Source organism: Pan paniscus, chromosome 14 (genome assembly GCF_029289425.2).
Source record: "Pan paniscus chromosome 14, NHGRI_mPanPan1-v2.0_pri, whole genome shotgun sequence".
In the NCBI taxonomy this organism is placed as follows: Eukaryota; Metazoa; Chordata; class Mammalia; order Primates; family Hominidae; genus Pan; species Pan paniscus.
Window position 1 is genome coordinate 76862521 of NC_073263.2, and position 19149 is coordinate 76881669.

Here is a 19149-nt window from a genome sequence, read left to right on the forward strand (position 1 = left end):
AGAAGAGTTTTTCTAATGTTATCTTCTAGAATTTTTATGATTTCAGGTCTTAGATTTAAATCTTGATTTTTGTAAAAGTTGAGAGATGAGGGTCATCCTTTTCTATGTGGCTTGCCAGTTATCCAAGCACCATTTGTTGAATGGGTGTCCTTTTCCCACTTTATGTTTTTGTTTGCTTTATGGAAGATCTGTTGGTGTTTTTGGCTTTATTTCTGGGTTCTCTATTCTGTTCCACTGTCTATGTGCCTATTTTTATACCAGTACCATGCTGTTTTGGTGACTGTAGCCTTGCGGTATGTTTGAAGTCAGGTAATGTGGTGCCTCCAGATTTGTTATTTTTGCTTTGTCTTGTTTGGCTATACAAACTCTTTGAGGACAAGGACTGTATCTTCTCCACCCCTGAATTTCAGGCAGCTAGCCTAGAATAGTCTCAGAAAAACTATTTGTTGAATGAGTAAATAAAAGTGGTGGAACCAAGACACAGATGTAAAACTTCTCACCCTAAATCCCGTGCTTTTCTCATTATATCACAGCTAATGAGTAATATAATGAGAGTGTCACATCATGGTAGAAGGACTAAATACTTCATGCCATCAGATGGTAGATTTCTTACTCCTAATCTGGTACTGTGAAAAAAGAATTGGTGAAATAGTGACAAAATGGGTAAAAGTCAACATGGATATTAAGAGACTGTACTATTAAGCCTACAGTGCCTCCTTCTCAAAATGCTTAACTACTACATTAAGCAAAAAATAGTTAAAAGTGTTAGTCCTAAAGTTAGCAAGAAGATACAGTGTATTTTTATTGGATTACAAATATACATGAGAATACTCCAAGAGATGCATATTTTATATAAAAACATTCATATCACATCCATCAGTAAATGTCCTTAATTCTTAATTATCTGCATCCAGTTGAAAAATTTTGTATTTTCTTGTGGCTCTCTCTCCCTTGCTATCTATGAGGGGGCCTGGAAAACAAAAGGGTAGAATGCAAATCTGTCAATGTGGTTATATTTTTCTTTCAAAAGTCTCCATTGAGAAAGTAAGTTGAAAACTGGTAACAATGTACTTACATAAATGTCTCCTAAATTATCTTTGCTGTCTGACTCTATTAGGAAGAATTATTTGTGTAGCAATTTTAAGTAGGTACAATCCAAACCATGCAGATCTTTTTTGTTTGGTTGTTTGTTTTTCTTTTTTTTTTTTTTGTCAAAGTCTCACTCTGTGGCCCAGGCTAGAGTGCAGTGGCATGATGGCTCACTGCAAGCTCACTGCAAGCTCCGCCTCCCAGGTTCAAACTATTCTCCAGCCTCCTATAAGTAGCAATATATGCCTCTCCTACTCTCCCGAGTAGCTGAGATTACAGATGCACACCACCACGCCTGGCTAATTTTTGTATTTTCACTAGAGATGGGGTTTCACCATGCAAATCTTGTAAAGCAGCAGTCCTCAACCTTCTTGACACCAGGGACTGGTTTCATGGAAGACAATCTTTCCACAGACTGGTGGCAGGGGATGGTTTCAGGATGATTCAATGATTCAAGCACATTTATTGTGCACTTTATTTCTATTATTATTATTATATCCTCACCATATTATTATTATATACTCACCATAATGTAGAATTAGTGGGAACCCTGACTGTTTTCCTGCAACTAGACGATCCTATCTGGGGATGATGGGAGACAGTGACAGATCATCAGGCATTCGATTCTCTTAAGGAACACAAAACATAGATCTCCTGCATGTACAGTTCACAATAGGGTTTGCGCTCCTATGAGAATCTAATGCCGTGGCTGATCTGACAGGAGTCAGAGCTCAGGCAGTCATGCTTGCTCGCATGCCCACCACTGCTGTGCAGCCTGGTTCATAACAGGCCACAGACAGGTACCCAGGGACCCCTGCAGTAAAAGACTCTAACCAAGAGCTGCTTCTCTCCCGAAAAGTAACAGTATACGTCAAGAAAGCTGCAGCAATATATTTATTGCAAAGGAACTAGACGTTACATTAACCTGATGAAGATGTAACAATGCATGAAGCATAACTGGTGCAACATTTTTTAAAAATCACAAATGAAAAAGAAAATTCATTTTCAAAAGAAAATATTGTATCCAAGTCAGCTTAATCTCTGAACACCATAATATAACTCTTAATGTTGATTCTAAACATCCAGGATAAAGTTTACTTTAAACTGAATAAAAGAAAGAAAAGGTTTCTTTCCAAACTTCCCCAACAGATTCCTTGGCTACCATCTGTGCATCACACCCATAAAGTAATTTTCATCAACAGACAGTAAAAAGAAAAAACCCCTCCTACAAATAGAGAAATTCTCAGGAAATCCAAGCAACAAATCCAATTGAATGGGGCAGACAGAATCAGCATTTTCTAGAACTTAGAAGTTACATTAACTTTATTAATAAGATTTTATTGTCTTTTAAGAAACTGTATGGATTCAAGGGCACACTGAGCTATAACAAGTCATTATATACACACTGGGTAACAGTGTAGAGGGGGTTTCAGATGTTTGTCATCTGTTCATCAAAGCTTTCTGAAACCCCTAGAGCTTTACTATTCTACTCTATAATACATTTTCACTGTGTATAACAAACTCCCTTTGAAGAAAATTACCCCAGATAATCCATCTGTGAAAATACAAGTACTGCAAAAAGCAGTGAGGATAAATACTTTTTGGAAAGGCAAAAATGCTGCATCAACTTTCAGAGGCACTATCATAGAATCATCTCTGAAAAAGAGAACTACAAATGTACTTTGAAAATTACTTTCCTTGCCTATACCCAGCATGCGTGAAAGTCATCTAATGAGCTATTTGTAGGCTGAGGAAGTGAAGAGTTGAAATGCAGAATTGCAGGTTTTAGTTGAGCTGGTAACACTGGTACCACTTTCTTTTTCCCTTCCAATGGATTTCAACAGTTTGTTCCTAAACATTTCACAGTTCTCAAAACTTTTCACATAAAAGGAGAAGATTATTAAAGCTTATTAGATTCTGTCAATTGGTCAAAAGAAAAAATGTATTTCAACACAGCTTGTCATCTTTGGAAAAAATCAATCATAATTACATTTCCTTATACTAAATTTAAGGTAGAGAGACCTAAATTACAAGCACTCACAATTTGGTGGGAAAGTGGCAAATCCTTGTCATTTGGTGACTGTGGCACCAAATAAAGAGGAATTCATTCACAACTGAATGAGTTATTTAAATAAAAAAAGCAGAAAGCTAATCTAGACATTTTAGGTCCTAAATTAAATTTTTCAGGTGTGATATTTTTAGTTTGAGTAATAACGCTGGTCTAGTTTGCTAAAAAATTAGCAACATTCTCCTTTACCTTGAGCTGGGTAGACTCAGCCACAATGTCCTACTGTCTCTTTATGTACGTTTAAAGTAATGCCTAACCAGACTCATAATGCATGTAGATGCAACATGCTAGTTGGCACAAAGCAGGCAGGGAGAAATGACCCTACCTTCCCAAAAAACTCACAGGAGCATGACTAGTAATCATTTTCCTCATATAGACAATGTCAGTAGATATCAAGACAGATACACATAAAGTTACATAAATGTTTCCACCTTTTCACCATTGAGTGAAACATGCTGTTCTTTGGAGAAAAAAATACATTCATTTTTTTCAAGTATATTGCAATATACAAAGATGCTCTGGCTTTGTTTCACTATAAAGACAAAAAGATTTCACATATGTCCAAGGGAAATTTCAGTTTACCTTTCCTTTGGTGTGGATTTCATGAAGTTCTGACTAAAAAAATTAATCTAAATATACATCTACTCATTTTATCTGAAAGCATGAACTATGTTCATTTTATATATATATTTATATGTACATAGCAACAACAAAAACCAGTCTACATATGTCCAATGGCTTAGGATTGGCATGCTCTGATGAGCACGAGGTCCACCTGCTGTGACTAGGGGCTCAGCACCAGTATTAGGTGGTTCCATCAGCTTCAGGGTCCAGCCTTGGGCCAGCGACATGCAGGCTCTTCCTCTCTGTAGTATTCTAAGGAGCACTTTCTGCTGAGGCCGTGCCTCTTCAATTATGGCTTATTTCCTATCTTGGCTTTGTTGTTAGGGTTGCAGTTTAGGTCTCTCAGCAACAGGTCACAATTGGCTAGAGCATCCGCGGGCAGCAGCTTCCGGAGTTGCTCCACTGTCTTTTGATAAGCCATTTTTTCTTGTTCCAGGGTCCGGATTAAAGACTTCATTTTGGTCTCTCTCGTCAAAAGATTTTCCAGGTTTGATTCCAAGGCCTGGATTTTAGTATGAGCTACCTGTTTGGGGGGGGGGGAAATCCTCCAAATCAAATGATTCATTATAGTAGGAGCCAGTCCTTACACATATTAACCAATTACTTCAAATTACTTAATAAAATATTATGTGAAGCAAATACTCTGAAAACCTACAGTAAACGATGATTTATTAGGTTTCACAAAGATGTAACTATGGAACTACCATGCTTCATCTCTTCTCACTGAACACACGAATAATTCAATACTAAATCACCCCCCTCACCAACAGTAGGAATCCTTATTCTACACCCACTGGTGTTCCCCTGAGTGAGTGGGATCTGGCCTGGCTGAAGGAGAAACAGGAGATTCCTGACACTATTGCAGTGCTAAAAGAGATTTTCCTTCTCTGACTGAAATACGGCGTTCTCTAAACATACACTTGGGCTTTCATCAGTATTTATAGATGTGAGGGGTGGCCAAGTAACTGATGATGACTACACTGAACTGTCAGTGAAAAAGTCTACAACAGTTCAGACGAATCATTATAAAACAGGTACAAACCCACCTTCCCTAATAAGGGGCAAATAATTAATCGCCATTGAACTATCCAACTAAAAATGGACAATATACTAACCATTTAGTTTTCTTTTTGAAAATAGAGTATGTTGCCCTTTTTTGAATAGAAAAAAAGATTTACATTTTCTATGAGCCAGAGCCAATGTAAGACAAAGCGAAGGAAGTTTAGTGTTCCCATTCCTGGGAAGCAACTACTTTAGAGATCCCTCATTTCTAACCTGTCTCTCCTGACTGGTCTTGACAGGGGACTCACCATATAGAAGCAGAGTTTTAGTGTTTTCCAGTTTGTAGCCAGGTGCAGTGTTGGGGAAATGGAGAGGAGGAGTAAGTGGAAACCGAGGAGCCATTAGGCACTGAAACTCCACTGAAGTCATCTCCCTGAAGACTTCAGAAGGGTCACCTGCTAGCCCCCATCCTGTGATCACTCTTAAGCCCCTCCCCTCAGGGCATGGCTACATAGCACACATCATACAAGTTGCAAATACCGAATATGACTTTATAATAAATTTCTTATTGCATGTATAAGTGTGCGCTTAGAGACAGATATATAGTATTTTATATTCTCAAATAATTGTGAACTCCCTGATGGCAGGAATGATGTATTAATATTACATGTAACATTTGCATGTGATTCAATTTACCTAGACATGTCTCCCTCTCTTCCAATTTCCATTTTAGTCTAGACAATTCTCATCATCCGCAACAGATTTTCACAAGTGACTTTTAGCAGGCCTCCTTACCTTCTCTCCCATCTCAATCTGTCCTCGTCAAGGTTCCCAGATTGATCTTTCTACAGCATGGCCCAAAAACTTTGAGAGATTTCCCTCTTGACAGGATTAAAGCCATGTTCTTTGGCTTGACACTGAAAGTCACTTACAATTCTGCCTCTATCATATTTACCCTACCTCTCCCCAACCTCTATCTTAAATTGACACTAGGCTAACTTTGCTGCTCTGCCATGTCCTTCTGATTGATGCCACCTTCCTACTCAGCCTGACTTAAAGACCCTCCTCACTCATTTCTTCCACCAACCCTCCAGATTCCAGCTCAAGCCCAGGTCCTTCACAACTTCATCAATTTCCTACATTCAATTCCTCCTCCCTTTAACTTAACCAAATATCTATAACATGCAACAGGTATTTAAGCAGATTCCACTTTGAACTGCCATTTAGCTATTTTGTGAGGGTGCATTTTTTTCCAAGTAATGTTTAATTTAACATGTCATTTGTAGCCCCAGAGCACTTGGACAGTCTGATACATGGGCTCTTGGTTAGCAATGGTTCATTCCACGCACATATCCCTTTCATTCCTGAGGTAGCTCTGTGCATGCAGGAGGCACTGAAGTATTTATTTGCTCAAATCTTTATTTCTTTACCTGTAATTTTTCTAGGAGGTCCATGTTTTGTCTTTTCAGTTGGCTATTGGCCCTCTCCAGCTTCTCCAAAGGTTCACTATCCTCACAGGAATATGAAGATTCCTGAAGCTCATCCTGTAGCACATGATATTCCACCTCATAGGCATGCAACTGCTTAGAAATATCCATCTCAAAAACCTGCCATGAAAGTATCATGGGTTAGGCTAGCCTTTCGTATGTATAACAAGATACAGCCTGTTTATCTTGGTATATTTCATATATATTTCCAAATACTTATTAATGAAGAACATTAAAGCATAAAAAAGGAAAAAAAGTGTAACTGTCAATACAAGAATAAATTAGATATAGTTTATAAAAACAGCTCTTTCTGTGAAAGAAGATTTTCTTTAAAAACAGAACAGATAGATTATTTCTATGCAATTGAAACATTCTCATGAAGCTAAGTCCCTAGAATAAATTAATGTCCAAGTGTATTTGGCAGCTAAGATACTCATAATCTAGTAATTGTCTCCCAGAATGTAGTATACTAGATAAACAACATTAATTATTGAGTAATTATTATGTTAGAGATAATCTCTGCTGATTAGTAAGCAAAATTGCATAGGGTATTACTGTAATAAAGCAACCAAAAGCATTTCTAATTTATTTGCCAATGGAGCAGAAAGATCTTAATAAAATTTTGCATCCATTTGCTATTCCCTGTAAGCCTCTTAAGAGTCATTTACATATTGTACCACACAGAGAATCCTCAAAATTGCACACTGTGAGCACTGTCCAGGGCTGTAAGGTTTAATTAGGGCTGCTACTGCTCTCCCATGTCACCACTAAATAGGAAGGTCGTTTGCTTTGAAGCTAGAGGACAGTTACTCCAAACTTCCTAGGGGGAAGGAGAGACAACAGCTGCTATTCAAGCAATGGTGTCTATACTAACACTGAGAAGAGAAAAGAAACCACAAAAAACCTGACTTACTCTACTACTTACTACTAGAGATACTCAAACATTCGAATTTTAATAAGAGAATTTCTAGACTAACTGGTTATCCTCAAATAACCATCATCTTTTCCTTACTTAGTGGGTATGGATACAATGGATTATTATACAACCATTAAAAATGATAATATGGATTTATAGTTACTGGAAAAAATCTAATACTTTATATTTTTAATTATAAATCAGGTTCCACAATAGTATATATAGTTTGATTTCATTTATGTACAACTTATATATTTTTATATGTATATATAAGCAAAGAAACATGTAATACAAAGTTTCAAAGATTATCTCTAGATGTTGAGATTTATAGTTACTTTTATTTTCTTGTGATTTTCTGCATTATTTGCATTTTTTTCCAGTGTCCATAAATAAAGTTCATCAAAGTCTCCCTTAATATCAGCATTTCATTCCACAGTAATCAACTCTAATTGTTAGGAAATTCTCTCCAGTATCAAGTTCAAATTTACCTGCCTATAAATTCTACTCATTAATCCCAATAGTAATCTATAAAGCCAGGCAATTTCCTCATTAATTTTAGAAGGGAGGTGATATCTGATTTCAAATCTCTAAAAGCATAATATCTGATTCCAGTCAAGAAAGATATTTCTGAAAAATTTATAAACAAGTGAATATATAAATAAAAGCTACACTTTTCAGCTTACAGAGCATTTTAGCAAATACAAACTATTTATAGATATTTGTGATTTAGATTCCATGTAATAGAAATAAAATTTTACATGTATTAATATAATAAGAGTTCATATTATAGTATGAATTACAGGGTACAAAATACTTTAACATATTGGTTATATTTGCTCCTAAAATAATACAAAACTATAATAGAATCTACTTTTGTTATTCCCATTTTGTAGAGGAAGAGGTTGAGACTCAGAGAGGTTGTAACTTGCCCATAGGTACACAGCTAGTAAATGGCTGGGCACCAGAACAAGGTTCCAAACTCCCTTTCTCTAAACCCTATCGTCTTTCTGCCATCAAAAGTGCCTTCAGGAAAGTGGTAAACTTTATCAATGCTCATAAAGCATAATTGTCAAACCTATCAAGCTGCTCTTAAGCTTGTCCACTGCATCTGAACGGCAGCAATATATAGCTACCACTCACCTGGTCCCTATGAAGAGTCAAGGACTACACATACGGTGTGCAGATCACTCTCAATTTGCTTCTCAGATCAATTCTCTGCCCTCATCCATTCTATTGTACCCTGGCAGGCAGACAATTCCCCACACTTACTTTCTGGCTGGCTTCTGGTTCACTTTGGCAAATAGAAGATGCCAGCACAAGATCAGAAGGGGCAGGAGAAAAGGGTTGGGTATTTCTTCCCTGATCCTTCTCTGCCTAGTTCAACAAGACCACAACAACCAGCACAGAACCCTCCTCCACGGTTCCAGCTCTCCCTGAGCCTAGTAACACTATTATATCCTCCACTTAGCAACTCTGCAGCAGGGGTTTGAACAGCTTCCCTATGTTACTAGTTCCTTCGCACCTGGACAGCTGTGTTGGATTGCCTTACGCCTACCCACACCTTTATAGATGGTTCCTTCATTTGAATCATCGGAGGGAGAATGTTTCCTGTAGGGACAAAGACTGATACACCAAGTCTCCTCACTGAAGCTTCATAAAACCTCTCAGATCAGTATCATCCCATTCTGGAACTTGTCCAGTACTGTCCCATTCTGGACAACTAGGGTTTGGATGATTAGGCTGATGTGTGCAAGTCAAACAACCAATTAAAAAGCCAGAAGTAGATGCAAACCCAATACCTTCTAATTCCAAAGCCTGTACTCCTGCCACGTGTCCTCTTCATTTATTTTACAAAATAATTAACAATATAACAAAGGCAGAGGATCTGATTTTATTCTCAGGCCTTCTTGACTCTGTCAGTTCTATCTTCAGTTTTAGCATTGGTTTAAATTGAAAGGATTCCTGAAAAACTCATTACATAGCACTAAACAGCATTTTTTGTGCATAGCCAGATAGAAAATGTCACAGTGTAGAAATTTCACAATAGTCCCCTTTCTAAATAAAATGTATCTGATGAAAATATCTGTCAAGCAAAGCTACATTTTTAGGCTAAAGCATTTAATATATATTCAGTAGAGAAAACTGCTATATAATACTATTAGCATTTAAATCATACCTGGGTAATAATTTTTTCCATTTCAGAGGTATTCATATCAGGTAGCGTGTTTTTAAGAAACTCAACAATATTTTCAAAGCTCTCACATTCCATTATAAGTGTCTCTTGGCTGCTCAGTAGGCTGAGTGCAACCTTGAATATAACTTCAGTTCCCTGAAGAAAAATAATATCTAAAAGAAGAGATATAATTTTCATGATCAAAACTATGCATCCACTCTTGTAAAAAGCATGCTATTTGTGCTAAAGATTTTTGTTTGTTTTATGTATTTTGCAGAAGAAAACTGGTCAAAAGCATCTAGCTTTTTTTTAAAAAAGCAATATAACTAAACATATAAGCAGATGTTTTAATATTCCTCTTAAGAATCTCAGATAAAGCCAGGGTAAAAAAGGACAAAGTATATATCTCTGTCCATGAACTATTTGTAATTTTTAATGCCAAATTTAATGGAGACTAGGTAAACCTCAAGGACAGTTATTCAATTGATATTTAGATTTTTCTTCACAACAGGAATACAAAAACAAATTAACATAACCAATGAGTACTATTCAAACTCTCATTACCATAATAAAAAGTAAATGAACCAGCTATGTAATTAAATCTATACCACACCAGGAAATTAAAAAAAAAACTTTAACAGAAAAATTAAAACAAATGAAAAACATACAACCTCAATCAGGAGAGAAATATTAAGAGCTACCCTAACTCTAAGCCCTGCTTTCCTACAAATACAAACATGCAATACTTTTGAAAAGTATCAAGTACTAGGCCGGGCGTGTTGGCTCACATCTGTAAACCCAACAATTTGGGAGGCTGAGGTGGGTGGATGGCTTGAGGCTAGGAGTTACAGACCAGCCTGGTCAACATGGTGAAACCCCGTCTCTACGAAAAATACAAAAATTAGCTGAGTGTGGTGGCACATGCCTGTAGTCTTAGCTACTAGGGAGGCTGAGGCAGGAGAATCGCTCGAACCCAGGAGGCAGAGGTTGCAGTGAATTGATATTGTGCCCTGCACTCCAGCCTAGGCAATAGGGCAAGACTCAGTCTTAGAAAAATAAAAAAAGAAAGAAAGAAAAGTATCAAGTACTTAGTACTTTTTTATGAAAGTTTCTCTCAATCTATGTCATTCTTTAATCAATAATATACAACAGGGAGTCTTTAATGAAGAGGGAACCATAGAATCATTATTTCATAGTAATTCTTCTTGCTCATGCATCTTTCCATTTCCTGCCAGTCTCCATTGTTTTATAAATTCAAAGAAGAGAGTTGAACAGCTATTGTATAGCCAACAGCATCATTTGTATTCTCATGACAAAAAACTGATACTGAGGACATTTGTTTCTTGAACTCTTGATATCAAGCTTCCAAGGGTAAGTCAAAGACAGGTGCCCTGAAACATCATTTTGATTTGATACACTATTCTCTGGGAAGAAAAATGTATACAAACAAAAGGATTTATAGAATACCCATTAATAGGAACCCAAGCTCCAGAGAAAATGTCACTGTAGAAAAGCAATAGTGTATATTCAATAAACAAGAGAAATCTGGTGAACATTTGATTCAGCGCATTTTCACTTTACTCTTTTGCTGCATTTTATAAATTGTAGTAACACTAATGCAGTGTTTAACTTTTAAACCACAGCCCTCAATAAGAAAGATATCATATGTTGTAATCTGGTATATATATATATTACACATATATCCTCAAAACAAATTTCTCCAAACAACATATTTCCTTACTATTTGTAATATTCCCTAATATCTTCACTGAATGCTGTTTCATTTTTTCAAACACTGGCAATGACCTACAATGGCGCCAATACAATTTGACAAAAAGCTCCAATTTAACAGAAGCGCAGTTGTGAGTGAATACTGACTGCTTTGCCCATGTCTACTAAATAGATGATCAGAACATAAAAATTAAGGGAGCCCTTTCTAAGGCTACTGAGGTCCTAAACAACATCATTAGAACAAACCTCTGATGAAGAGTTGGTTGTTGTTGTAGTTGTTTTAATTTTTGCTTTTTAAATAACAGACTTAGACTAGTATAAAGACTTGTGAATAGATTTAAGGGCCTCCAAAGGGGACATAAACCATGTTACACTCTCTTTTTATTCCCAATGCCAAACACTGTGCTTAGAGCAAGGCAGTTACTCAGTAACTTGCCCTGAGCTCTACTGACTGTACTTAGTGTTTTCCCTGAGCCACCAGTCTTAGAGACTGTCCCCCAGCACTGCATTGGCATGAAAGAAGAGTCACATGAGCAATGAAACAGGATGTAAAGTTATTCTGTTAACAACAAAAAGTCAGGTTAAGAAATGCCATTAGAAACAACATTGATACAGTTAAGAACATATTTCTCTGTGTTTTGAATGCAAGATGAAGAAGACAATGGGGGTAGAAACATGTATATAAAAATCTGGAAAATTATACACAGTCTGTCCCTAGTCCAGATTTTAGGAGTATACTCTCTGATTTTTAGGCACAAATGAAAATAAGAGCTCCATTACAGCTGACTCAAATACAGGAGCCCAATTCCTCTTTCCCTTTTAATTTCAATTTTATGTAAGACAAGTATGATTTTAAGTTACTGTCAGAATACAGCCAGGCACATTTATTAAATTCCATTAGCAATTTGCTATTCTGTATAACACATGATAGAACAATAGGGGCATCATATGGCTAGAAGTAGAAGTATAGTCCTTGGAATAAATAATACTGTTCCATTTAATTACAGGTATCTCTTACCAAAAACTCTGGCTACAAATCCTAATGAAAACTGAGAGGCAAACAATGTGAGGAACCAGGGGGCAGCATAAAGACTGGGGCTGATTTCATTTTCTTCAAGGTGATTGTAGAGATCTCTGTGATAGTCATGAAGGAGCCTGGACAGCTGGTACATTTGAATCTAAAGTTAATTTGGAGAAGAAAAAAAAATTATGTGTTTATCTGCATGTGCATCAAACACACTGATTTTAATTTTATTCTAATATTTAATAACAAATTCACATATATAAGTAGTATTACTTTATTTTTATGATTTTAAAGTTGATACTAAAATCCAAGTTCACTTAACTGAATTCATAAAGCAAGTCACTGAAAGTCTATCTAAGAAGACTGAGCAAGTTTCTCTATCACGTGTGTTTGAGCATCACATACATACATAGAAATGGAATTTTTTCTTCTGTAGGGAGGCATTGCTTTTGGAATTTAATGAGAACAGTCCTGGCTCAGGAACCTCATAGAAAATCCCTTCTAATTTCAGACTAATTCCAGAAAAGCCTCCGTTCTAAAGAATCTACCATGTTCAGTGCAGAAGCTTATTTCTATTTACTGAGACCAGCATGTGATTTATGAAAGAGTTCTGGCTCTCCAGACAATCTGCACTGCTAGGAGAGAATTAAAGCTTAGAATGTTACAGGGCCAGAAGCTTGAGATTTATTTCTAATATTCAAGTTATTCCAGCAGCATATTTTTCATGACAAACGGGATTAAGGCAAAAAGTGCAGTTGTTTCTGAATATTTCTAGAACTAAAAGAAAAAATTATTTCATTTGGCTACTGAGTTGGTTATTGGCATTTCAGAAAACATCATAAAGACAGCATACAGAAACTTTTAAACTCATATCTGTGATACTACAGATGAAGCAGTAGTAAGTAACAAACAAATTTGTGAATTGTGTTTTAATTTAAATTTTTATCCACACAGTTAAGAGATAAGTGATGGTTCCCTGATCAGTTATATTGGCTTGATATTTTGGTGTAAAAATGTATAAAATGTTTTATTAAATCTAGCAGAACTTCTTTCACTAGAAGAAATTATTAAAACATCACTCTTAAATAGCTCTATGACAATACATAAAAATAACCAATTACGTTGTGAATTCAACAATTATTTCTAGAGTACAGAACTAAAAATCAACAGACTCCTTTGGAAAAAAATCAAAAACTATGCAAAAATACAAAAAATTGTTTGTTCAATCCTTATCCACAACAAATATCTTTAGAAACTCCGTTTCCACACAAACTGTAAATAAAAGGGAGTTAAAGAGCCACAGGAAGTCATAGCTATAAAATAAGAAGCTTAGCTGGAGTCAAAGTTTTTTTTTAATGAGATTATTATCTCAAAAAATCATGTTGAAAAAAAACATACATTTCCTTTAGACCATTTACATCGTAGAAACGAGAAATTCTGAGCATCTATCAACAAAAGAGTTAGTATTTTGGTAAGCACAAAAATCAAAAAAGTCTAATTAGCAGCATAAAAAGAAAGCACGTCATCAAAAGCACACTGTTCTTGTTCACTTGTGATTATAAAAAGAAGCAATACTTCAACATGTAATTTTTTAAAGAGAATCTTATTTCCCACCTACCCTGCCGCACATACTCAAATGGGAGTTAAGAGAGTTTCTTCCATCAAGGGATATTTGGGCAAATAAGAACACAATTCAGGCTTCCTTCAAAGAAAGCTTTAATGATAAAATTCTATTTGCTAAGAACAAATAATTCTTCAATTCCACCTTACAGATACCAAGGCAAACCTGCAGATTAAAGAGGTGAACTGGAGAAGGAAAGATGCACAGAGAGAGATAAGGGTAGGGGAGAGAAGATGAAAAAAAAGTAGAGACCAAAAACTTCAGAGGAAAAGATATAATGTCTTTATGCTTAACACAGAAAGCAGCAGAAACAAACGTGACAAGATACAGGTATTTAAAGTTGAAAAAGACCTCAACCCCCACATTTTACAGATAAGGTAACTGAAGCAAGATTTTACACATTTTACAGATAAGGTAACTGAAGCCTGGAGCTCCCAAGCCACCAAGAGAGAAGCAAGAAATCAGAAATCCTGTGGAGTGAGTCCAAACCCACTGCAAGAGGCATTTAAGCACACTTCTAAACATCCTATTGGCTAGACCCAAAACAGTACCTCCTGCTCTAGAAAGTGGAAAAGTGTTATATCTCACTTTAAAATGCAAAAGGACCTACTCTCCCAGAATAAGGTCCCCAATACCGTGGCCTACAGCAATGCTGTCGCCAAAGATTTTTAAACATCTGCATTTTCAAAATTATAGACATAAAATATTTCTTGGTACTTACAGGCCATATTAAATGAATGTATAAATCCAATTTACATGAATTTTTGTAACGTCAAATTGATGAATAATTTTTAAGTTGAAATATCATTGTATTTTTAAACCGATAGCTATTATCTTTTTATCTGTGGACCCAGATCAAACACTACTCACAGGTACTTCCCTGTATCTTTGAAATTCTAATAATAGCTACCAAACCGTTGTTTCTGAAAATCAGAATTATTGAATTCCTTACAAGACCATCTGATTCCTATCTGATATTAAGATACAGGTGACCAGGCACAGTGGGTCACGCCTGTAATCCCAGCACTTTGGGAGGTCAAGGCAGGTGGATCACTTGAGGTCCGGAAGTTTGAGACCAGCCTGCCCAACACAGTGAAACCCCAACTCTACTAAAAATACAAAAAATTTAGCAGGGTATGGTAGTGCATGCCTGTAATCCCAGCTACTCGGGAGGCTGAGGCAGGAGAATCACTTGAACCCAGGAGGTGGAGGTTGCAGTGAGCCAAGATCGCACCACTGCACTCCTGCCTGGGTGACAGAGCAAGACTCCGTCTCCAAAAAAAAAAAAAAAAAAAAAAAAAAAAAGATAAAAAGATACAGGTAAACTCTTTAGGAATAAAAAATAAAACTTTCCACAGTTGTTATTTGACTTGTTAAACCTACGAATAGTCATCAATGAGGAATCAAATCATATGAACTCACACCAGAAAACCTAATGTTGATAGCAAAGCCCTATCTCCCCAGTCAAAATTTTACCTTCAGAAAGTAAAGAAAAATGGAATACTTCATCTCCATTCATACTCTCAAAAAATATCATTTACTATAATGCTCAGACTAAAAACACAATTCTTTTGTTATACATTGGCAACTGAGATATTAAAGGCAAAAAACTCATCTCTGGGAAACAGAAAAAACAGTATATTTTAAAAGCATCTTTAAACTATTACTTCTTGTCTAAAGCACAGTATTATGATGAACTGGGAGTCATGCATACCTCATTTCAAGGGAGGAAAAACCTGAGAATCCTCTTTAAAGTCTACTTTTATATTTTTAACCACGGAAAGCTTTCAATTGCCAGGCAGTGGTTGTTTAAGTATCTATAGACAAAATTTAAACTGCTTATTAGCAACCAACCCACTTAGAGAAGTGAAAACTAGGAGAGAAATGTGCAAACAGGGAGTCTGAGGTAGGCTAAAGACAGCAGTGGCAGTTAATACCCCACTCAAAATACCTGGAAAATCTTAATGGTGCTTCTTCAGAGCCTGCTAAGAAAAGCAGACTCAGTGGCTCAAGCCTAATCCCAGCATTCTGGGAGGCTGAGGCGGGCGGATCACCTGAGGTCAGGAGTTCAACACCAGCCTGGCCAACACGGTGAAACCCCATCTTTACTAGAAATATAAAAAAATTAGCCAGGCATGGTGGCACCTGCCTGTAATCCCAGCTACCGGGGAGGCTGAGGCAGCAGAATGGCTTGAACCCAGGAGGCAGAGATTGCAGTGAGCCGAGATCGTGCCACTGCACTCCAGCCTGGGCAACAAAGCAAGAGTCCATCACACACATACACACACAAGCAGACTGAAAAGGCACCACTGGCTTTCACACTTTTTCCTCCGTAAAGGCCTATCTTACATGAAGATAAAGGAGGGGAGATATCAATGATAAGTTCAAAAAGAACCATAACATGGTATCTGTTATTTGTGTACTCAAAAGTAAAGGGATAAAGATACTTTCAGATTGTAAACAAAAGATCTGTGAGCCTTTTCAACTGAGAAGTTGAGAAAAAGTGAATAAAGATGACTTGATACCTTCTCCATGTAACCCATAGACTTAGGGCATAAAGGATTGGGTCCTCATCACCTACCTTTCTTAAATTACTTATTTACTCACTTCAGGAATTTTATGGAAAAGGTATTCTGCCTCTGGGTCTCATACACTTAGAAGTTAACCTAAATAGCAAATCCCACACTAAGTGAACTAAAACATGCCCCAGTCTTTACCCAAGTTCTAAGATAATGGCTCTACATTTCTTTAAATCTGAACTGTAATAATTGAGAAGAGGGCCAGGATTTCTGGTAATAGCCTCACACCTTCCTCGGGAAGCACAAGTGCCTCACCTGCAGCGACATCATGTCAGGTCTGTACTGCTTGCGGAAGCCGAGGTCATACATGAGGAATTTCAGCATTTCAAAGGCTTGCTCTTCACTCATGTGCAGAAGCAGGACTCCAGCCACAAAGCTGATCCCCTGACAGTATCCCACTTCTTTGTCCAGCAAAGAATAGGCTTTCAGGAGGTTAAACAGTGACAGCTGTCCTGGCCCAAGCTGTACTGAAAAGTAAGGGTGAGTAGGAAACGTCCTTCCTGCAGAGGAAAAGAAGGAAAATATTTTTTGAAATGTCCTCATGCCTTGGAGACGACAGTGAAATTGCAATTCAGTGACCTCCAAGAATAAACAGACACTCTTTCCCAAACCAGTGAGAGTTGCTTAGAGTCACCATGTAACTAAGAGTCTCTCCCTCTCTCACCCCAAGTTCTGCCAGGCCACCACACCATCTTCACATATACGATATGGGAGGAAACATTTTATGCTAACCAGTACTTCTTTCCAGCAAAAAAAAAAAACAAACAAACAATAAAAATCCACAAACCAATGATGTACCCAGGAGAAATACCAGGAAAATGGAATATAAATTTTATTCTGACTATAAAGCAAGGCAAATTCTAATTCATATAAAGACTACCTTCTAAATGAAACCAGAAGTCTATAAGACATATTATATTATTTAAAAGAAAATCCTCATAGTCTATAAACAGGTTTATTTCTGCTTTTCTTATGACACTGGAGGGACTTTTTGGGTTTGTTTGACTTTACATTCAGACTGTCATTCAGAAGAAAACTGCTTTTTCAACTATCGTTCGCTCTCTGCTTTTCAAATACCTCCACGAGCCATGTAAACCACTTTTCTTTTTCAATATCTAAAAATATCAAGGAAAATAAAGGGTCAAGTCAATTTCAAATAAATTCCCCTCTAAAATATACCTCTAGGTATAAAATTACCACAGAGACACTTGAGCTGGCAATGTGAGTCCTGCATCACTAAAAGGAGAGTTCTATACACAGAAACAAATCCGTCTTCACATCAAAGCTGTCTATATTGGTATGGGACTTTCCTAGGGCCACAAAAATGAAGGGGGATGTTAGCTTCCTTGTGAAATGATTACTCATGTCATTTAGAACTTGCAAGAGTGCCAGGTTTTAAAATGTTTTCGCCCACATATGCTTAAAAGTGATTTTTTTTTCTAGGAACCAATAAGATTAATTCTGCAGAGCCAGTAAGAGGAAGATATGAGAAAATAACAATTGCATGCTGAAGAAACACAGATGGCTACAAGCAGAGCCAAATAAGCAATTTTTAAACTTATGGTTTTACTTTCTCACTTAAAATTTTTACTAAGGAAAACTATAAATACACTTTCTATCCATTAACTTGATTCTAGCTCCATTTTTGTCTGACTGTAATATGATCTCATTTTCTCTCTTTAATAGGACATCGTGACTAACCCTGATTGTATCATCAATTTATGGTCAGAGAACCACAGATTTGCTTGGGAACATAGGGATTGCCTTGTTCAATGTCCCCACTTAGTAGAGAGGATGGACACTCAGAAGGAAGGTAATATGTCTAAGACCACAATTAGTGGCACAATCAGCACAAAAACTCATTTTCAGTTTCTCTGTAAAATCCCCTTTTTAATTCCGCTGGGCTCAAAAAAATAATTAACTGAGCTGGGTCCTTTCCCAGTAACAGCCATTTGTCATCCAAAAGGAACAGAGGTAAAAACTAGGGTTTGGCTAGTGATTTTTCATATGCCCTAATATAAGATGACCCCAAACATAAGGTAATCTTGTATTTTCCCAAATGGGCCCAAATAACATATCTGGCCACCTGACATATATCAACTTTTAGGAGTACAAATAAAGTGGTCAAATGCCAATATATAATATTTAATCTAATAATGTAGATATTTTTAAATAATAAAGTATGTTAGAGAAAAATTAGAGATAATACAATCTTTAAAAATCAAAGCATTTTTATTTCCATAAGTTATTTGAAAATCAGCATTTAAGAAGACTGCTGGCTGGGCACGGTGGCTCATGCCTGTAATCCCAGCACTCTGGGAGGCCGAGGCGGGTGGATCACGAGGTCAGGAGATTGAGACCATTCTGGCTAACACAGTGAAACCCCATCTCTACTAAAAATACAAAAAAAAATTAGCCGGGCGTGGTGGCGGGTGCCTGTAGTCCCAGCTACTCAGGAGGCTGAGGCAGGAGAATGGCATGAACCTGGGAGGCGGAGCTTGCAGTCAGCAGAGATCGTGCCACCGCACTCCAGCCTGGGCAACAGAGGGAGACTCCATCTCAAAAAAAAAAAAAAGACTGCTTTATGATTCTGTCACTGGAAATTCTCCGCCAGGTCATGAGTACCCATTCCCACACTATTAGTGCAACTAATGTTTCACTCACCCTATAGGTGTATAGTCATAATTTCCACCAACATAACCATTTATCATGCTGCTTTTTAATGTGACATATAAAGGATTGTTTTCAGCAGTGTGTCCAGGAATACCTAGTACACCTTTGTTAAATTTTTAACCTATTCTACGCTATTTCAAAACCAGCATTGATTAAGATACA

The 19149-nt window shown here is 36.9% G+C and overlaps 1 protein-coding gene across 2 annotated transcripts in view; it reads right to left on the minus strand.

Annotated features, from left to right (window-relative positions):
* Positions 1–1965: 1965 nt before the first annotated feature.
* TBC1D4 (TBC1 domain family member 4) overlaps positions 1966–19149 on the minus strand; it is a 193856-nt gene continuing 176672 nt past the window's right edge. For both annotated transcript variants that reach the window (XM_014347449.4, XM_063595792.1), the window contains 5 exons: positions 16570–16814; positions 12109–12268; positions 9363–9532; positions 6214–6390; positions 1966–4304 (listed from right to left, as the gene is read on the minus strand). In XM_014347449.4, coding sequence (XP_014202935.2) covers positions 4071–4304; positions 6214–6390; positions 9363–9532; positions 12109–12268; positions 16570–16814 — 986 coding nt within the window. In that variant the 3' untranslated portion in view covers positions 1966–4070. The remainder of the gene's footprint in view (positions 4305–6213; positions 6391–9362; positions 9533–12108; positions 12269–16569; positions 16815–19149) is intronic.